This window comes from Perissodus microlepis, chromosome 14 (assembly GCF_051167445.1).
Source record: "Perissodus microlepis isolate ML-2025 ecotype Zambia chromosome 14, ASM5116744v1, whole genome shotgun sequence".
NCBI classification, from domain to species: domain Eukaryota; kingdom Metazoa; phylum Chordata; class Actinopteri; order Cichliformes; family Cichlidae; genus Perissodus; species Perissodus microlepis.
Window position 1 is genome coordinate 38,337,917 of NC_140474.1, and position 22,268 is coordinate 38,360,184.

A 22,268-nucleotide genomic window follows, 5' to 3' on the forward strand; every position below is an offset into this window, starting at 1 on the left:
CAGTGAGCTGGGATTTTCTATTCTATACATGAACTACTGTTACAGCAACATGAACTACTGTTACAGCAACAGACATGGAGTACTGGTGTCCCACACAACAACTCAATGTCCACTATGTGAAGCAGCCAAACACATGCCTGCTCCTCTCGTTAACTGAGATAAACTGCTGGCATATTGGTTTTACATCTTTACTGTCCAGTCTCTCCTGGTGGACATGGCAACACGTTATTCATGGTTACATACAATTTTAGACGGATGTGGGCCAAAGCCTAAAACGATGTGCCGGGAGTTTGCTGTTCTCCCCGGTTCAGATATTTGAAGTTTGCACAGCTACATTCTCGCCTGAAAATTTTTTAAAAGTTTATTTTGCGACCCAGAAAGAGTAATAAGAGGGGCACTGAAATACGGGATTGTCCGAGAAAAAACGGGAGGGTTGACATGTATTCCCTTGCATAGCCTGTAACGTTATTATGATGGACAGATTTTATGAGTGAACTTGACTTTAAGTGACTTACAGGTTTCTTTGAAAAATACTTTCTTATATCCAGGTTCTTCCCCTTTGCTGCCGTCCTCCTCGCAGCGCAGGCTTGCCGCTGCTAAAACTAAACAGAGCTCGCTGAAAGGCTCAGCCAATCACATTGGCCATATTTGTCACATGATATAGGACTCCAGTAGAGAACGTAATTTAACTCTTCCTGCACCGCTGGGTGAATGAGACGCTGACAGATCGATTTTTTTATTTCTATCGGTTTTGTTTTTCTTTACACGCAGAGATCAAATTATTGGTGGGGACAATTCAATAATCGCTGGATATTGGTGGGGACACGTCCCTTCCGTCCATGCCAAATCTACGCCCTTGGCCAAACCCTACCCATTACCTTGTGTGTGTTATGGCATGCCTTGCATTGAAAAACCATCAATAGAATCATTTCTATTGACTTGCTCTGAAAATTCTGTTTGTCATTCTCATCATATGCAGATTTTTGCTGCACCCACCAACATATTAGCATGGTTAATTCCAAAACTTTTTCTTTTGCACTCATCACATTGATGCTCTCTCTGAATGATAGTGCTTTCTGGATGTTTCACATATTTACTGACTGGTGATTTTTGCAAGAATCCAACAATTTTACAGTTCTAAGGTTTCAATTTAAGATTTAATCTATTTTTTTCATACCGACCAACACAGCCAACTTTACCCTCACCCCCTCCACCTACCACCCTGTACAACTGCTCATAATGAATTTACAGCTTTCTCACTGGTATACATGCAGGCATTGAACAGAGCTCCAGGCCATTCATCTCATTGCAGCCATCCCCTGTACTAAAATGCACACACACACACATTTTTCTTCTCTATTTTTCTGCTCCTCTTGCATCACCCCACCAGCCCCCTACTTCTTTCTCGCCTACTGGCTCTAATATCATTCTGTCTTCCTTTCGTTTTACTTCTTTAGCCAGCATGTCTCAATATGACCGAAGCTTTACTGAGCATGTAAATTCATGGTGGCTGTGTGTAACCACTGATGCAATATGTCATGTTTTTGATATTCATCCTCACCAGTGAAGGTCCAGAGTGGAACCGTTGATGTCACTGGTCCAGTGACTGGTGCTGCATCTTGATTTTATCTTATTTTCAGTAGCCTGGTCTAAATTCCCATTTATCCATCTTCTTAACTGCTTATCAATTCAGTGCTGAAATCTAGTCCAGCTGTCATAGGGTGGAAGGACACACACACACAGGTCGCTGGACAGACAGCCATTCATGATTACATTCACACCTAAATAAACACCTGTTGGGTTTTCTCTGCCTGTATTATTCTAGGGTCTACCTTACAATATAAAGCTCCTTGAGGCGACTGTTGTTTTGATTTGGCGCTGTGTAAATAACATTGAATTGAATGAAGGAGAATTAGTATCATGGGATATATCAAACTTGGATATTGAATATGTGCTTTAGATTTTAGCTTTACATTTGGAATGGAAATATAAGAATGTGTGTGAACATGTCCTGATTTATGAAGTTATGAAAGATTCGAGCCACCCTTATTGACCCTGAGGCTGTGGACATGCAAACGTTTTCACAATACTCTGCCAAAGCTGTTGTACAGAACAAACCCGCACACACACACAGCTACAGACACACATAGGTCAGTCGTGGGAACTTTTTCCAGATTTGGTTTCTCTTATATGGAATGACCAATTCTTGCTCATGTCAGGAATGAGTAGTAATGTATTGGGACTAATTGTTTGTTCACTTACTGCCCCAAGCTGACAGAAAGGCAACAGAAACTAAAAAATAACACACAGTTCAACCAATGTAGGTGCCACAACTACAGGAAACAGCAACCTGGGGCTGTATCAGTGGTTCAGGCTGCTGCTGGTGTAATCGTCTTGGGGAAACAGTTTTGCCCCACTTTGGGCCCCTTGATACCAGCAGAGCATCATTTAAACACCACAGCCTACCTGGGTGTTGTTACTGACCATATTCAGGCCTTTATGACCGCAGTGTATCGTCTGACTGTTTCCAGCAGATTAATGCTCCAGAGTAAGTCTGGACAATTGTAACAAGCTTGAAAGTCGATACTTAGCATGACTAACTTTATTCTCTAACACAGCCTGAACTCTCTTGGGCAGGTAGTCAACTTTTCTCAAGTAGTCTTGAGCAATAGTTCTTCCTTGTATATCGGATGCCTTATTAAGGTCCTGTGTCAGGTCCTTGTTGGCTTTTTTCTTGTTTCTTACAGTCATGACTGTTAGATGCCGTTTGTCTGCTGTAGGCTTTTAGATCTGTCACGAGACAAAACAAGCTCTGGGATTGGGCTTTCATACCACACTGTAATGTTGCAGAGTTTTTGATTGCAGAGCAGGTCTTTTGCTGAGCTTGGAGAGACACCTATTGGTGAAAGAGTGTTACATATGGTAAAAATCTGAAATACTTTGAGTGCTCACAAAAATGGATTTAGAAAGAACCTAACAACAACTTTGGCATGTATATAATTATATATGAACCTTAAATATATATATAATTAAAAGAAAACAAAGAATATAATCAATGACATTTAAATATATTGGAGATGATACTATACAGAATGAAAACTAGACTGTAGAGAATTAATTATGAGAAATGTGGAATGAAAATGTGAATACACAGCACTGTACAAAACCACATTATTTCCTTAGGTGTTGCTAGGAGACTGGGAAGTCGTTACAGTGATTTATTGAAATCTCCAACATACATGCATGTACACGTCAAAAACTTTGAGCTTTAAAGTCAGTATTTGTTAGGACGACCTTTATTGTTCTGCACAATCTGACATTTCTAAGGCAAACATTCTTGTCATGCGTTTAATTCGTCTCCAGGAATACTTCTCCAAGCTCAAACATTCCAAAGTGCTTCGTTCTTCCCTGCTGTCAATACAATCCCACAACGCTTCAGTAATGTTGAAGTCTGGACTCTGATGGTGTCCCAGGGTGTGTTTCTGTCCAGATATGCTTTTATTTCATTGCCCATGTCTTTGGGATCAGGCTAAGAACAAAAGTGAAGCCATTACCAATCAGACATTACTTTCTGTTTTCATAATTCCATCAATTTTGACAAAACCGGTGTAAACGACCACGGCAGACCCAGTGGCATTTTAACCATTCTTTATTAATACTGGACGGTTGCTGTTCACAATACACGTAGAGCTGCAGCTCTCCCGCTGCCCGCTCAACATCACCACAACAACAACGCCAACCACAGGACCCAGTACAATATTTAATCCGGCGGGGCGTGATTGCGGATGCCGTGCAGGTGCGTCCGCCTCCTCTGCACGGCACCGCAGGCCACGCCCCACCACAAGAATAGAATAGAATAGCCTTTATTGTCATTGTACAGAGTACAACGAAATTGGAGTGCCACTCCCTTGGTGCAAGATTCAATAATAAATATAAATGTAAAATATAAAAGTACAATAAAACAATTGCAAGTACACAACCGGTAACACCACTGACTGAAATGCAGCCCCAAACCATGACAGGCCCTCCACAGATGGCGGTGCACAGAAGTTTCCCTTCTTTGCAGCCAGTGAGATCGTTTCTGCTGATGTTTCAGTGAACAGTGAAGGCATCACTCAGGTTCTGTGTCGGGTGTTTTTTCTCCACTTTTTAAATTTTTAATTCACTTGTTAATTAATGCCAAATCTTCCACTAATAGGATTTTCCATAGATTCAACTCGAGAAATGCAAACAAATGATGTGTTTTTGCAAATCCTGCTGTAACAAAGTGTTTAAAATGCAATTTAGAATTGGATCTCTGCTAAACTGTTTGTTACGTGTAGACGCAACACTGGTTCATCCTTTGAGTTAGACGCCTTTTTCTCCTTGAATGATTCAGAGGTCAGCGTTGACTACAATTAAGAACAATAATGATACAAGCAGCCAGCGTCTTTAAATGTCTGCCTCAAGGGAGACAAATTATAAAGGCTCAAGATTTTTGCACAGTATGAAATAAAAACTTAAATATGCAGCGTATCTACGGAAACTCTGAACACGTACAGTACAGCACCGATTAAAAAATTTATGCGTTGGGTATATGTAAAGAAAACTACTCAATATAGCGTTAAGCTAAACAATATAAACAGTTTACTCTTGTGAGTGTTTGAAGAATGAAAACATAACTCATCTCTTAATGAGGCTAAAACCTCAAATCTGTGGTATGACACAAAATTTCATGGTAAGGAGAAACACAACTTTTCTTCCATATATTTAATTTTATGACTCCATATGCATGTGATCGTTTTCCTAATAACTGTGTGTGTGCTGGGCGATCATATATGCCAGCTCTTGCATCGATGCTGTAGAGAAATACATAGATTTATTGTGACATATTCTTCATCAGAACAGCTTCACGCTGTTTTTACATTGCATCAAACAACAAACAGAAGCCTGAATCAATAGATTTAATGGCGCTCTCTGTCAGCCCAGTACTTTTTTATTCTGATAGTTCACTTGCATCTCTCTCCTCCTTCTGCAACTATTGTGTGATATTGCCTCATGCACTTGAAAGGCCTACGACTGCTAGGAGAGATACCAAGAGATTTCACACACACGCCTTCATACACGCACGCCCTCTACGAGCTGGGACACGAGATAGGCAACTTGTGTTTTCTGTTGACTGCCGGAGCTCGATACGACTCCACTCAGCCCCGGGGATCAATCAAAACACAGGAAACGGCACTAAAATATTAGGGGGGGCCGTACTTATGAATTCTCTAAACACGCTCTCCGATTGAGCGGTTGTTTGGACTCGGTGTGAGCTCCTCAGGCTCCAGGGAATAAGGTTGTTTTCTCACTAAATGGTCAGGTGTCAGTCAGAGCCTGCCATCCAGCGATGAATCCTGGGACTAAGACTGACTGCACTGCAGCCAAAATCAGAGGGCTGAGACCTGCAGTTTGGGGGCAGGGTGGAAACATAAAGGGAGGGGCACGGGGGCTTTCATCTCCATCTCTTAATCCCAGCCCGTTCTTATTCGCTGTGTGCGCACTGGGCCGAACGGGGCTCAGGGTGTCGTGAGCAGAAAAACAGTCAAAGGCAGAGGTGGATGATACTACATAACTGGTTTATTTGGCTGTCATTGACCTGATGTTTCATTTCCTGACATTGACATCGACTATTAAAAGGACCTGAATTTCAGATACATCAAATTGATCAATTGAAAACAAAATTCCCACAAAGTCGTACCCAACAACCGTTTATTGTTGCGTCAACAGGTGATTGTTCATTCGCAAAATACAGCCGGAAAAGAGGGAGCAGGACAAAAGAAAGCCAGCGAACGCTCGTGTCTCAGAGCAGAAAGCAAAACCTGAGCATGAATCACACTGGCGGAGGGAGAAAAGTCGCCAGCTGATGAGAGGGAGGAAGTCAACTCAGTGAAACTGACGCAGTGGAGATCTTGAAGCCATGCAGTTAACAGAATATTGCCTTCAAATAACACTCGCACATGCTTTTCCAAAATCAAACATGCATTGGGTAAAGAGGTGTAAATACTCAACAGTTTAGCAATACAAATTCTCTAAATGTTGCTGATAATGAATATTTGTAGAGCATGTTACAAGTTTTCCAGCAATCCCTTTATTCGGTTGATTGTTGTAAGCAAATGATAAATGAACATCATTAAGTAAAAATAAAATAGAAAATAAAATCTAGATTTCGCATGGTTCTGCCTCGATGCTGCTGCTGCTGACGCATGTCACAAAAAACCACAAGTAAATTCAGTCACTACTACTAATTCAAAGAGCGTTTTGTAAACGATCCTTCGTCGTGAGCGCAAACTCAGTCGTCACAAGGCTGCGAGTGCAGTTCGGATCACAGTGGTCACGGACAAGTTCAGCATCTCCTCTGGAAGCCGCCTCGCTAAGGCTGGTTATAGTTAGGTCACCCATTTGGAAACGTCTGGTCTGTACGATCAGTCATCCTCTCAGAACAATTACATCATTTTATTTGTTTTTAAGAAAAGAACTACCAAAATCATGCAAACTACCATTTGTGAGACAAAAACCAGTTGGTGCTCTTGACTTGATTTTTCTCTTGGTGCTGGCTGGGCAGGTTTGGAGGTGAGGTCAGCGTGGGCGTCGGGCTCCTTTCTTTCTTTTAGGCACTGCCGTCCTGTTTGAGCCGCTGGCTGCGAGCCTTGTAGACCTCGATGAGTAAATCTTTGACGTACTGTATTTCTCGCTCCACCGATTCCGCCTTGTCACGAAGCTCCCGGTTCTGCCCCTCGAGACCGTGCAGCTCCTCCTCCAGAGAGTCCAGCTCCGCCCTCTTACGCAGCCTGTACCTGCAATTAGGAACAACGTGTGTGGTTGGTTTCACAGATTTTGCTGCCTTGCAACTTTAATAAAGAGTTGAGCGTGCGTGGCCTCTGAAGCTAAATGACACAGAGGCAAACAGCTCCCTCCCTTGAGACAATTCAACTTTATTCACACGGTCCCAAATCACAACAACAGTCGCCTCAAGGCACTTTACATTTACATAAGGTGGACCCTGCAACAACCAACTGTAGTTATTGTACAACTGAAAAACCCACTGTAGACTACAACTGTTTTTTTCACATGCTTGCTATTTTAAGTGAAACATGCCGAGCTGCCAGACTTGTAGGACTGCTGAGGTGGGGCTGCATTTGGCAGACAGCGAGGGACTTTCCACGTCCCTCCTACATTTTTCAGGACATTTAAAGCAGTGCGGTGGCTGCTTTATGCAACACCATGCTGTACATTTAAACTACAATTTCCATCACATCCTGCACATTTTAACAAAGTCAAAGCGTGTTTACCTGTGAGCAGCAGTTTTGTTCTGGTCTCTCTTCTTCTGCTTCCTCTCGCCACTGCTGCCATCCAGAGACACTGCACTCATCACCAGAGCTGGTTTCACAGAGCAGGGCTCATCCTTTAGCCTCTGGGTGGGGCGGTGGATGGGGCCACCCAGCAGCGGCCCCTCGCCCTCCCCTCTGGACAGACATTCGTAGCTTTGGTCTGCAAGGCATTCCGGGTAGAGGTAGTGGCCGTGTTGGGGATCGACAGCCTGTGCTTGTGACGGCTGATCTAGGTCACCTATAAAGCTATGGTAAGGTTCTGTGCTGGCCATGGACTGGTGGAAGTATCCGTCACCGGCCACCATTGTCTCTTGGGGGATACTCCCGGAAAGTCCTCCGTCTTTGCTGCAGTGCAAGACCTCAAGCCCCGTGCTGTCGTAACTTACATTGACCTTCACATTGTGCATCAACTGTCCCTCTCGCTTGTGGTGGCCGTCGTACGAGCCACCCAGACAAAAACCTCGAGCAATCTCTTCGCTGCAAAACATTCCTTCTGAAAAACAATAACTCTCCTCTTCCTTCAAAGATAAAGCACATTCTCTCACCTTCTTGATGCTGCCCAGGCTGTTCTTGCTCACCGTCTTCAGCGTCGAGTAGTGGTTCACAGACAGCTCTGTACTTCCTGAGTAACATCCCCTGGAGCCCCACGTATCAAGTCCAACTTCATCGGCGACTTTCACGGTCTCGCCGAGGATTCTTCGCCCGTTGTTGTGGTGGTGGTAGCGGTGGTGGTAGTTGTATGGAGCGGGTCTTGCGATTTTGCTTCTGCTGATGGGTCCGCCGCAGAAGCTGGCCAGGTCCAGCTCCCCTGTTGCCAAGGTAACAACCACAGGGCTGGCTTCTGATTGGCCGGTCCCATACGAGCCATAGGGTAACTGGTAGTAAGACTGGGAGCCCATGGCTTGGGCGCCCTTATCACATTTTGAAGATTTCTCCAACTTGTTTGCGGTGGATGTAGACTCGGAGCGGAAGTAGTCCTCGAGCTGAGCCAGCTCCTCCTGCAGCAGAGAGGTCATGACCTCCAGATCCGAGGGCACCTTGACATCTTGTTCTAACGGCGAGGGCGGAAGAGATGAGCTTGGAGAAGACTCGGTCGTAGATACAAATGAAGACAAATCAACTTTTTCCGTCATCCAATCAGAGTGACCATCACCTAGAAAAATTCAAAACCAGAGGAAAGCGTAACGTAACGAGCAAAGCAATCCATTCTATTTTCAAGTGTTTGCAAAAAACGACTGAAATTAAATCTTGAAATTTAGAAAAAAAGGAAAAAAAAATGTGAAACAAGCAAAGGCTGAGAGAGTAAACGTAAAAATAAAATAGTTTAAATTAAGCAATACATCCAACTAACCGATCATCTGAAAATGATTGAACAGCATCGTCTGCATTCGATAAATATCCACTTAGCTGTACTCACTGTACGACATTAGCCCCGTGCTGCACTGCGGCTCCGACCTCGGGATGTGGAAAAATAAAAAATCGTCTTGGCCAAACTCACCAATTAAGTGCTGCCTCTCCGCTGGCTCCGCCCCCGTCCGTGGCCGTGATTGGCTGGGGCTAGCCTGTCGGAGAAGGGGAGCGCTGAGCTCGCCTGTGGAAACGGGGGGAATTTTCCTGCGAAGGATCGATGCCGCCATTGTGTCTTCTGCTTCGATCGAATTGTTCAAAAGCACGAACCGTGCGCTGGCTGGATGAAAGAGTTGTGGAAACACCTGAAGACCTGCGGGAGGGAAAAATTAGAACGTTGCATTTTTTATTAGCCTCGAACAGCCCATTTCAAACTTTAAGTAATTCAAAAAAAATTAATTTCATATTTTAAAAAGATAATTACAAAATAAATGCACATTAATTTTTCATCATTTTCAGTTTAATGAATCACTCAGGTTTTCACCTCCAACTTAAAACAGACTTTATTTGAAGCCATTCCTGACTGATGTCACAATTTCAATTTAAAACTCTCAGTTTAAAAAAAAAAAACATATCAAAATATTAAAATGATTACAAATATTATTTTTTAACTTTTTTATAAATAACATAATTTTACAGAATGTAGGCAGAAACATCTGTTGCGCACTTTCAAATGTTTCCAAATCGAATCCATTCAGCGTGTTTACACTGTAACAAGCCAAGTTTGACCAGGTCACTTTACACAGCAACGAAAACGCCCGCAAACAGCGGGAAACAACCACGGGACTCACCGCGCGGCGTAACGCCGGCTGCAAAGTGTCTAAACGTGTTTGTTAAGTAAGAAAAGACGCGTTTCTCCCAACTTTCTTTTACTCCTACGAGGCTAAAAGGCACTTGTACTCACCCCATAGTTTCTGAATGAGTGTGGTAAAAAGTGCGCTGCGGGAGCAAAGCACACGAAGCTTTAGGCTGACGAGGACGACAGGCACCGTTTAAAAAGCCATCATTTCCCTTTAGGAAATCAGGGACTCTTCATGAAGCGCTATTTCAACGGACAACACTTGCAGACAGAAAGTTTTTAAATCCGCTACTTCTCCAACTCCTAATGCCCGGACCGCATCACAGCAGATGGGATTAATCCGCGCTTCACCGAGTTCACCGGGCCGTTACGTCATGAAGCTGGGGGACTTTCCCGTTATCCAGAGACCGCAGCCCGTTTGTGCGCGAGCTTCACTTTATTTCATTAGCTCGTTTCACTTTTATTCACTTTAATTCATTCGTTTGTTGTTTCACATTAAATCATTTATAAAATAAAACAAAGTAAATTTTCTTACCATCTCTTGTTAGAAAACATCACGTGTCTGTTGGAGCACTAAACATTCACACCAGCAGTTAAATACGTCATCAGATTCTTTCCAACACAAACTGTGCACATGTGAGGCGTTCGTGAGACGGTACAGTAGGCACTAGTTTTCAGCGCGCCGCAGCGGAAGGACACCGTGTTGCAGTTCGAAGGTGTAACTTTAGTTGCAGCCCTGTTGCATCAGATCCGCAGGGGATTCGCTGAGCGCGTTAACAATGTGGCCGCACCATTGGTTTATGAAGGGGAACTTTTCTGCTTCCATTGGCCTGCTATCACTCTTACACTGATTGCTAATCATTGCGCATTAACGGCGACGCGTCACGGCCGTAACTGGAAAGGAAGTGGCCAAGGTGTGGTGAGGAGACGAAGTCTGACCTCCAGCAAAAACTCTCACACACGAACATTTTTTACGCTGCGGGTTATTCATGTCTGTTAGTTTAGTTAGTTTAAGATACGAACTTCTGTTAAAACATAACTACATGGTGAGCAGAAGTGTTAAAGTTTGATACATAATTTGTAGTTTAAAGTAAGAAATATGAAAGATTGTGTGAGTACTTGTGTTTGTTTGTTACAGTTTCCACAGAGTTTATCTGCTAAATAATACAAAGAAAAATAATAATAACTAAATAATAAACATGTAAATTGTGAATTCTGTCAGCTGCTTGAGGTTGAGTGGGAACCGCCAACAGTGGAAGGACCTCACAGACAGATTTACAAACTGCACAGAGGTTTTGTGTACTCTTTAACACTACAGAAAACATTGTGTGAGTAACCTGTTTGCTTACTCATTCCTCACATAACAACATCAATATTCTCAATGTAACACAATATAAAACGACAAAACAAATAAGGTTACAAACTAATAGGATCACATTTTGTTTATTATGTTTTCTCTTTGTTGGCAAATGAATGAAACTGATAGCATGTGTTGCACAGAGGTGATGAGCGCGCTCACGGCCATAAGCACACACACAAAAACAATGATAATTATGTGGATTTCATTCCACGAGGTAAACACATCACAGCCGGTTTGAAGCGTTCACGTGTGGGTGAAACCTGAATGGTGCCTAATTAAAGAATAATACAAACGGTCTGCACTGTTTTTTTAAATGAAACTTTTCAGCATGTTAACGCACCGTTCTCACACAGATCTGTAAAGTCAGCAAGATGCAGAAGTGAAAAGTACTCATCTGATTTTTTATTCTGCTTAGAGTTGCCTTTGGGCTGGAGCCTCTCCCAAATGACACAGGGTGAAAGGCACAAGACATCCTGGACAGGCTGCCAGTCCATCACAGAGCTAACAACACACACACACACACATTCAGTCCTAGGGCCAACTGAGAATCACCAGTTAACCTAACAAGCATGTCTTTGGACTGAGCCCAGGGAGAGCGGATGCAGGGAGAACATGTAAACTCCACACAGGAAGGTCGCAGACAGCTGGCAAACATTATTAAGTCGTATTCATTAGAATTTGTTTTTCTTTTAGTGAAAAAAGAAATGATTTGGGAGTCTTTGTAAATTAGAGAGAGTAAGTTATAATGATAATATGTGTTTGGCTTCCTGCACATCGTTACCGAGCATCAGTTGTTGCTCCTGTTTTGCAGTAAAGCTTTCAGGGAGCTTGTTTAAAGACTCAAATATCTGGAAGTAATTCATTCAGTGTAATTAAGTAGTGTTGGCTCTGTTCTACTTGCTTCAATATTTTGGGTTTAAAAGACATTTTCTTCCTTTTTGAGTTCATTAAACTTACTATTATTGACCGACTTAACTAAGACTAACTTGTTTAACAAACACAAAGGTTGACGTTCACTTCGTTCTGTGGTTTGTCTCACGTCATGTCAGCGAGTGTGACGCCGGTTGTCTGATGGAAATCTGATGGAAGAACATTTCGATTTTTATGTGACCGTGTAAAAGAGACCTGAGGTACACACAGGTGTGGGACAGGAAGCTCGCACAGACACAGGAGAGTGAGAGTAAACGTAGGGGGAGGCCTAGCAGAGGCCAGCGTGTGTGTGTGTGTGTGTGTGCGACATGCAGGACTCTGAACAGCATTTAGAGACAAAACTTGCACCAACATGACAAAACACTTGCACACACTTGAATATGTAACAAGGTCTCCTGAAGCCAAAACATACGTGAACATTTTTGAAGGTAATGTTTTGAAATTGTCACATCAGCGTGTATTTGGCACGTGTAACAGTAACTGTGTGTAACTGTAAGAAGTGTGTGTACATTTGAACAAAGTCATTAACTGTTGTCACTTGGAGTTTGGAGTGATTGTGTTTCTCTACAGCACATGAAGAAAACCTACGAGGTCCTTACAGTCACACTGAACCATATCATTATTTGTCTTTAGTGCCTTTTACACGTGCATGTGTGTGCGTGCACACAGACACACACACATTTCTCTCACAGCACAATCTGATTCCTGCTCGACTGGCATCACTGTCAAAACAACGTCCCTCACAATAGCCTCTTTATTAAATCATGAACTTCAATCAAGTGTAAAACAAAGAAATATTACAACTGCAGTGGAAATGCAAACCACATACTTCTTTAATGTAGCTGACTGTCACCCTCTGTTTGACTGATTAAAACTTATTGATGAAATGAAATATCCTCTGAAATGTGCATGTGGAAAAGCCTTCTGTGCTGCGATGACGAACAGTTTCTCTGTAATATAAATTTTCTGTATTTTTTAAACCGATAACACACAAAATGTCATTAACCAGGAGCAGTGTCTTCAGTCAGTTCATCACAGCCAGTAACAATAATAAAGGTTCAGCCTAATGTAACGCTTAACCGCGATTGTAGTGCAGGTTCAACACTCCTGCTTCCTCCGTCCTGACGAATGTTTCATATGTAAAATGTGGTTCACACCTATGTTTATACTAGAGATGTAGATACTGTGATTTACTCATTTTTCACATAAAAATAAATATGTGTTAATTAAGCCAGTAAACACACAGCAGGTTGTATTATACAACACATTTGCAGTATGAAACGTTGCAGCATATTTGAAACACGCACTGAAAAAGGAAAAGTGCCAATTCTTAAAGTTTGTTTTATTATTTGGTTGTAATCTCATAAGTACGCTTTTGTTCTGAAATCATTCAACCACCTTTTGTCGAGGTGGCTTTGGCTCCAGGGGCAGAGCAGGTCATTTAGTAATCAGGAGGTCGGTGGTTCAGACTGTTACCGAGGTTCCCCTGGGCTCTTTGCTGAACCTGGAGTTGCTCCTGATGCAGTCAGTGGATCGTGAATGTTAGACAGAAAACACTCGTGAGATCAGGACGCGTAACAGTGCAGACAGACCCGCTCTGATATTTGCATTACTCACGTAATGAAACAAAGACTTTATCCTAGATACATTTGAACAATAATGTAATATAAGACTCTGTCATCTTGAGCATGGATTTTTATTATTATTATTATTTTATTTTTCTTCTTCTTTTTATGTCAGAACATTTTGTTTTCCAGCTTTTTTTATACCAAATGCTCAGTGGTGCTGTTATTTTCCTGGCCGTGCGTGTGAGCAGATGAAGATGTGTAGATGTGATTGTTACATTTTTCAGAAGAGTCGGAGGTTTTTTGAACACTGCGTTTAAAGAAAAACGCCGACGATTTCAAAGAATTTGTCTCAGCAATTCAGGTTTTTTTCTGCAGTTAATTTTACAGATTTGTGAACCAACAATTTTTAGCTTTGTTTCATGCAACATGCTGTAATGTTGCATGAACGTAATGCTGTGTAATTGCAGATGACAGAAGTACAACATACAAAGCCGACATTTATCGTGGGTTTTGGGTGCTTTTACTTGGGCCTGAGGGAGGAGCAGTTTAGAACAATGATACTGTTGTGTGAGCTGGAAACACTGTGTAGCTTTGAGATAAAACTGTTCGGTGATTATTGTTTGGTTCTCCCAGAGGAGCCGGACATTTGTGGAATACAGTTTGACAGCTGGGTTACATTTTTGACAAAAGGCTGACAGGTTTCAAAAAACATGTCCTGGCAAACGGAGAAAACCTGTAACAGCCTCTGTCTTGGCTGTCACTCTGCTTGACCTCTGTGCTGCTTGTGTACATCACGGCCGCAGTGACAGGTAGGATGAGGCGGGGGGGTCGGACAGGCAGGGTTACACCACCCGCGGGTCCCGCTGCCCTCATTAGTAAAACCAGAATGTCTCTCAGCGTGGCTCCCCGGCTGCAGCTCCTCTGCCTATCCTCTGCCTCCCCGACAAACCAAAAGCTGATTGAAGCAGCCAGGTCTTCCTGTTGCTATAGTAATAGGCAACACTGGTTCACCCCCACTTGAAAACATGTTTTTTTGGCATCCCCGGAGCCGTGGGTTTTTCACGGACTCCCCCTCAGAGCCCTCACACCCGTATTGTTTACACTCTTGCTATTTTTTGCAGACGGTGCAGATTTTTATTATGCATGATACGCTTCTTTAGTCACACATGAATCTGTAATCATAGCAGGTCGTGGAGAGGAAGGAAAGTTACAAGGACGTCATAATGAATCTGTTGCCAATGACCTTAAAGAAAATGACACACTGATAGCAGACAGGAAAAAGGTCGACATGTTAATAAATGTGATAATAAATAATGCATTTTATTATTAAATGAATTTGAAGACGTGAATATTCCTGAGGGGACGTTTGCCGTTAGCCTCTTTACTGCATACTGTACACAGCCTATATGTTTGGTCCACGCTATTTCAGCTTGGAGTGCAATCCACAATGAATTCAGGCTTTTTGTGTGTTGCGGTAAAACGATTGCCTGCTTTCTGTGCAGTATTGCCCTCCATCTGTCCGTTTGTACTGTAGAACCATACAGGAGCCTTCTCCAGCAGTGCATCGTGGGATGGGAAGAGCCTTCTTCAAAGACACAGGCGGCCATGCACTCCTCTTACTATGGCACATTGGTATCAGTTACACCATAATTTCATCACCGGCAGCTCCCTGTGAATCCTGCTTACATTAACTTTTTACAGGGATTGGCAACACGGAGGCAGAGATGCATGGCAGCGCCAGCGCTCGAACCCATTTACACTTCCCATTCAGTAGTTGGTCTCAGCGTATTGTTATTTGTTGATGAAGTGTCGTGTTTGTACGAGCAAATGGATGTGAATTGTGCAAAATCCCCATCGTTACAGTGGGATTAGAGAGTGGGACTGAGAGAAAAGGCAAGGGGGAGATTAAAAAAACAAGAGGACGGGGAGACTTCAAAGTGGCAAAGTGTGCAGGGCTGTGTTTGAATGATGGCTGGCATATTGTTTTGATAAGTGTTCCCCGAGGAGAACATGCAAGGCAGCGTGTCACTCTCCCCTCACATCTCCTGCGATAGGAGCCAGGCGCCCGGGAACGTCAGAAATCCTGCTGTAATTACGGCGCCGGTGCGAGCCGCGCTGCAGAGCGGCTGCAGAGCGCTCACACAGCAGCTCAAACACGCAAGAGCCCAGATGAATTAATAACGTGAAGCTAAATTAACATGTTAGACCTGAGATGACGATGATGAGTGTAGCACGCTGGGGAAGGGGAAGAATATCAAATATAGACAATTTCATCCAGTTCCCACGATATTATCTGCGTTTTTGAGACAAGACAATGTCGCAAATCTCCATTTTGGTTTGTTACCAGTTTGAAACTGTAATTAATTTTACACCACGTGTGCTTAGAAATGCAGATGACTAAAGCAGCATGAACACACACGAGTGAATGAACCGTTGGCCACAAACACATTTTACATGATGAAATGAGGATTAATGTGGGTCTGACTGTGAAACTGGTTTGTAATATTATACATTCGTTCACACACTGGTTGTAAAATCTTAATGGAAATAAAGAGAACGCACAAAGCATCACAAATCAAGGCCTCTGGATTTTATTATTCTTTTATATCATTCAAAAAACTAAACTGTTATAAGATAGTTGTGCTGACATTTAGAGCAAAAACAACTTCATCTAATATTATCTTTTATAAAAACATTACTTAAGAAACAGAAAAATGATTCAATCATGTGCTGTGTGTTTACTCTGTGAAGTATGTGATGCTTTAATGAGTCGGGGGGGGGGGGGGGGGGATTTCTCTTCTGTAAACCTCCAGTTTACTCAACTTATGGTGAGTATGCGTGAACACTTGTACTTTCTTCCCTGCTTTCCTGTCTTTGTCTGTTTTGTCCCTTTCAAAATAAATAAAATAACATCCTGACATCAGACCTGGACTCGTGACACAAACACACTGCATCATAGTCTAAATCACGGGGACGAGCAGGGTTTGGTTGACCCGCACTGACCACACACCAGAAAGCCGACTTGTGTCACCAGCTCGGGCTCTGTGGCGGTATCGCACACGGTGCAACGAGCAGACGAGGACAAGTTTACATGCAGAGAAACCCACATTACTAGATTACTGTTGTCTTTCTCAGGGTGTTCCACCGCAGTCTCTTGTAACAATGCTGTGGTTGGGGGGAGAGTGTACCAAGCAGTCCCAGTAATTTCAAGTCATCGTGGTCTCATTACAGCAGGCTGTTGGTAATCCTCTGCCTTTGATCTGGGAGCTGAAGGGAGCTGTGCTTTACTGTAGTTCAAACAATGTTCTCGCTGCTCCCTCAGCACCTCCACCAGGAGCCCTGTGGTAGCTGAGGAGCTGGAGGTTAGTTTTTGGGTTTGTTTTTATTGGGGGGGGCTGGGCTCCTACGATGTAGGTGAGAGGTAATGCAAAATGAGGTTTGCGGTCGGGTGGAAGTCGATGTGAGGTTAACCAGGAGCAGTGTCAATTCACTGGAGGTTTTGACATTTGGGTCAGACTGAGAGAGTAAATTCAGGATTTTGTATTCATGCTTCAAGGCAAATACTGTGAGTGCACCACATTTACACACACGGAGACAACAAGAGGACAAATGCTACACAGCTCCACCTCTTCTTACTGTTCAAGCAAGCAGCAGCCAAACGTTTACCTGGTGAAAGATGAAGCTGGTCCGAAGAGAACATCATAGCAGTTTCATTACATCAGTGCTGAGCTGACACCAACAGATGTCCTCATCTGTCACAAACCCACCAATCACAAATCAGCAACAGGCAAGATTTACAATACGAAAAACATGGAAACGGTTTCCTTCAGCTCACAGACAATTTTAAAATTTATAGATTTTTGTAGCATTTCTTTTACAATTATATCTGTTCTAATGAATTGAGCTGGCTTTTGATTTAAAGATATTCTGCCTATTGTTACTATAGTTCACTAAAACATGAGCGTGAAAACAAATTACTTAACTGGAAATAGAAGTAAAAGTGTAACTTCAGATAAAACTGGAGAGATAACTAGAATAAAATAAAAATGTAGAGAAAATGTTAATACAACCTGCCTAATGAGGCTGTGGTAAAGTCAGACTTATGTAGCATCTTTTCTAAAATTCTTACATATTTCATCTGACAAACACTCCATATTAACAACAGGAAGACAACTGCACAGAAACAAAAAGCAAACAAACCATTGACTCTGGAAAATAACTGAAACTTAACTGAAAGCAAAGAACAAAGAAAAGATTATTTGACCATAAAAACTATAATAAATGGAGAGCAAAGTTTTCAGCTTCATCCAGCAAACTGTAGACTTTGTATTTGGTGTGAACGCAGCGTCAAAGGAATCTGTGGAGACACGTGATCGTGGTAACGTCTATGTGCTCACAGCTCCAGTGACGTAGCTTTTCAGCACAGAGCTCTGCTCTTTGTTTGTGGATGAGGCTAACATGATGTCATTGATCGTGGCGATGGGTCTGAGCAGCTCATTGGATAACGATTAACCTGTCAATCACTAGTTAATCATTATCCAAAGAATATAAGACAATCACGCTGACACATAGAGTGATTTTACAAAAGAGACTTGTGTTTTTATTCAGTATAACCCAAAATGAGTGGCTGAGCTCATAAACTCATCAAATATGAATAAAGAGGTCAGAGCAGAAAGAAGTCTTTTTGCAACCACAGCTCTCTGGTGGCCTTCGGTGCAGCTTTAAAGCACTTCCACATTGGCTTCACTTTTCAGATCTGTAATCTAGATCCAGATTTATACCGTCTATGGTTTAGTGCATGATAGTTATTATTGTGCTAATAGTCTTCACAAAGAATAGTAACAATGAAACATTAGTAAACATTCTTTTCACAGGATCTGTTAACATTGGCAGACTCTACATCTGGCCTTGCGTTGCTCAGTGCTGTTGCTGCTGCGCTTTTAGAGAATTTTGCAAGCCACAGATATTCAGTCCAAAAACGAATAAATCTTATACTTTCTCCCACCATAGCTGAAATTAAATAAACATAAGAAATGCTAAAAATTTCCACTTGCACAGAATATGCTGATTTTATTTATAACATTTAAAAATTTCAAGTTCCTCTGACCACACCATCACTGGGACTTAGTTGGCATTGTGGGATTCAATACTGAGATCCATTTATAAAAGTCTTTGTTGTGGGAATTCAGATCAAATTCAGAAGGTTAAAAAGCAGGCTTGAAAAAATCTGGGTTGGGGCAGCAAAGAAAACCCCATTAAAGATCAAAAAGCACACGAGCAAAGCGTGATCTGTGGCTGCTCTGGAGCCCGTTTACTGTTTTTAACACGTCACTTCTTATTGTAATGACTTACGTCCCGTCTGTAACACAGGCTGAGCTAAAGGGCCGTGATTAGGACAAACGTGCAACATACAATACAAATAATAAACACAAGAGTTAAATTAAAGTCATTTATTGTCTAATGAGTTTCAGTTCTTGCGATTAAATCTTAAGTTGCACACCAGAGCTCAGAGGCAGTGTCCGGCCCTTCAGAGCACCCATCAGACTCCTGCTACAAACTATGATTTTGCTTAATAAACCTCTAGAAACTACACAGCTGAAAGAAATTGAGGGCACTAAAGGCAACCAGCTTTCTGTTATATCCACCACTTGAAGCTCAGCGTATCCCTGCTCAGACTGCTCACACACACACACATAACAGACAAACACACACAGCCAGTGGATTTTGTTATACCAATATGGGAATCATAAACTCTGATATGGCTTCACTGACAAAAATTCTCTGGGATTGTGTTCATCGCTGGCTCATGTACCGCCGCTGTGGGTTTCTGTTTGTCCCTGATCTTCAACATTTCGGTAGAAGTGTGGATTCCAATAAAGGCTTGTTAAACAACAGATTTCATTCTCCGACTCAAGGGGGCCCTGCATGGCCCAGAGGCGTAAGCTGCGCCTTTGAACATCTAAATCCCCGTGCAGCGTCTGACTTCCCTTTGTTATTCACTGGTGGACTGGTTTTCCGTGCGCGCCGCAGCTCTGGAAAGGCTCCAGCAGGCTGTGCAGAGGGACTTTTTAGCTGTAAAAGATCATCTCATTGAGATCATCGAGCCCCAGTTAATTGAAATTTTATGTGATAACTTTGTAACAGCACAGCGTGAACATATTGTTTTAATGAAGAATTCATCAGCCAGAGATAGAGAGCCAGACATAACGAGCCCCTCCCTGAGCTGCAGATGAGAGGAAACCGTCAGCCTGCTTGTCTGCTGCCCTCTCCTGCCTGCTGCTGCCAACACACACATTACACATGAATGTCTCAGGAACGCTTATGAAACTGACCCAGATCAGCAAACTGATTTTATAGAGCTGATCAAACCTGCTGATGATCAATAAATCAGGTGTGTTTGATTTGCACACCTGGCTGCTACTCACCCTCTTAATTCTCAAGGTGATGTTGTGCCTCATTTGTCACCCAGCTCATCTTGGTCTAGTTTTTATGAAATAAATAATAATAGTGTAATATGTCATGTTTGTATGTACGTAGTTTTAAGAACTGCCAGGTGATTTTTAATATGTCCTGATATGTAAAACCAAAGAATTTAATTTACTTTCTTTTTACGACGGCTGTGATTTTATTCCAGCAGCACGACAGCTTTCATGGTGCATTTATTTAATGACTGACATTGTGTGTTAGGTGTATGTAGAATGAAACACTGAGGTCTATCCTACTATAGCCCCCACTCGCACCTGTGTGGAATTTAGGGGTTGGGTGGGATTCTTTGAATGTTTTTTGTTTGTTGTTGATGTTTGCTTGTTTTTTATTTACTGGAGAAATTTACAAAGCTTTATTTAACTATTGATTTAGATGTTTAAAAAAACAAGTAGTGGAATGTTTATTAGAAAAAGTAGCAAAAATACTTCTATGGCTGTAGTTTCTCGTTAAAAGCTAATATAATCTGAGTACTCTGATGAGCAGCTCTGTAGTATGTTTCTGTTTCTCCAGCATTCACACTGCAAGTCTCATTCACCCAATGTCACACACACACACACACACACACTCGGGGTTCAGTATCAGCCCAATGAGCCTCAGCCATACATGTGGTCTACCATCAGGAGAGCCTGAATCACTGACCTTTGGATGCACATGTTATTGGTATGGTTTGGAACCAGGTTCACTGCAAATCAATGCAAAGCTCTCCTGTGATTTAACTCTTTCATTCTGATGGGATTAAGCTTTTCCAGAATGACGGCATCACCATCCATAGAGCTTTACTGGACGGTCAGATTGCTGTGGTCTTCACAGCCCCTAGATCTCAGCACAGATTTGGCTTCTGTGGGGAGTTCCTTCTGGGTTACTATAGTGGAGTCACTGGGGACCAGAAAGTTTTGCCCGAGGGCCCCCTTGAAGGTTAATCCAGCACTGTCACTATGTGAAGAAGCCTCCAATCTCTGGTTTTAAGGGGGGTTTAAGCTTTTAAACCAATTGAAGCGCAAGCAAGGAGGGAAGTAAGGAAATATAAATAGATGCCTATTGCACTCAAGACTAAACAGAGAAATTGCAAACAGCATTTAATGGCCTCATTGCTGGAGTTACAGCAGCAGGGAAGCACACTGCACACATTATGTGCAGAGTGTAGTCTCCAAATAGGAAAATACATTTTTGTTAATAATTTCTGTTCAATTCAGTTCCACGTTTGATTGATTTTGGAGGCAGCAGAGATCAAAGGCAGAAGGAGACAAAAGATAAAAGAAGATAAAAGACGATGCTGCAGGAAACACATCTTGGAGACTGTCACTGTGTCGCCTCCGGTCTAGTGGCATACAGGCATCTCAGCAAACCTGAAATGAATGAAAAATGCTACACCTGCCCTGTGTATTGTTATGCAGCTCTGGGATGTTTCTGGAAAAGTCAGACCACACTGCGTCTGTGCTGTGGAAATTACTGTCTCCACTGATCTGTGTTCAGGTTCCATAGGAATGAAGAGAAGCATTTTTAATATCCTGAGAGGAATTCTCCTCATGTTTACCCTTTCCTTTGTCTCACAAGATGACGGCCTAATCTGCAGTTGCCCTTGATGCGCAATACCATGTGCCAGATTCCTTTAGCTGTATGGTTAAATTACTCTCACCATATTATGAGGTTTGTTGATGCCAAGAAGCATACAGCAGTCAGCTGCAACATTAAAACCACTCATAGGTGAAGCAAATATAAGCTTCTAAATATAAGCAAACATAATTGACACTGCAGTGTTCTGCAATGCAGCTTTGCACTCATCTGGATGTTGCTTTTACGCGTACCAGCAACGCTCTCAAAAATGGGGCTATGGTAAAATATCACTTCTGTCCCTATGTCTTCTTGAATGTGCCTCTTAGGACCTCAAAGTACCTTTTTGAACACCAGAAAAAAAGGTTCCTAAGCAGTAAAAGTTGTAGATTTGTACCATTATTTCAATATTTTATGGTGCGATACCAGGATACAGTCTGCTGTCAGCCAAATACCAAAAGAAAGCAGCTAATATAATAGCTTTATTTACAGATCTGTTTTATTTGAGGTAACTGAAAAAATATAATGTACAGAACATAAAAGATGTTACACTACCTGAAACTTGTAGTGGAGTACTTTGAGTGCTTAACATGAGTAAAAATGGTGCCAAATACTATGTTTCAAAATATTAGTTCAAAATTCAATTCAATTCAATTTTATTTATATAGCGCCAAATCACAACAAAAGTCGCCTCAAGGCGCTTCATAGATACAGAGAAAAACCCAACAATCATGTGACCCCCTATGAGCAAGCACTTTTGGCGACAGTGGGAAGGAAAAACTCCCTTTTAACAGGAAGAAACCTCCGACAGA

At 42.3% G+C, this 22,268-nt stretch overlaps 1 protein-coding gene across 3 annotated transcripts; it reads right to left on the reverse strand.

The window, feature by feature from the left end:
• Positions 1-5,582: 5,582 nt before the first annotated feature.
• On the reverse strand, positions 5,583-9,893 carry atf5b (activating transcription factor 5b). Of its 3 annotated transcripts, none has more exons than XM_084951483.1 (4): positions 9,667-9,893; positions 8,773-9,075; positions 7,317-8,508; positions 5,583-6,821 (listed from the first exon to the last, which is right to left on the reverse strand). In XM_084951483.1, exons 2-4 carry the CDS (start codon positions 8,990-8,992, stop codon positions 6,635-6,637), a joined length of 1,599 nt encoding a protein of 532 aa, XP_084807609.1. In that variant the 5' UTR covers positions 8,993-9,075; positions 9,667-9,893; the 3' UTR covers positions 5,583-6,634. The 3 variants fall into 3 exon arrangements, with proteins under 3 accessions (XP_084807609.1, XP_084807610.1, XP_084807611.1); XM_084951484.1 differs by having other exon boundaries at positions 8,854-9,075; positions 9,667-9,892; XM_084951485.1 differs by lacking the exon at positions 9,667-9,893 and having other exon boundaries at positions 8,707-8,827.
• Between the last annotated feature and the right edge of the window lie 12,375 nt (positions 9,894-22,268).

What these genes read in the sequence shown, in the direction of transcription:
- atf5b (XM_084951483.1), bottom strand. Translation starts at nt 8,992, where the DNA reads ATGGCGGCATCGATCCTTCGCAGGAAAATTCCCCCCGTTTCCACAGGC. An exon ending in CACGGGGCTAATGTCGTACA is followed by an intron (nt 8,509 to 8,772) that starts GTGAGTACAGCT and finishes GAATTTTTCTAG; the next exon opens with GTGATGGTCACTCTGATTGG. An exon ending in AACAAAACTGCTGCTCACAG is followed by an intron (nt 6,822 to 7,316) that starts GTAAACACGCTT and finishes TCCTAATTGCAG; the next exon opens with GTACAGGCTGCGTAAGAGGG.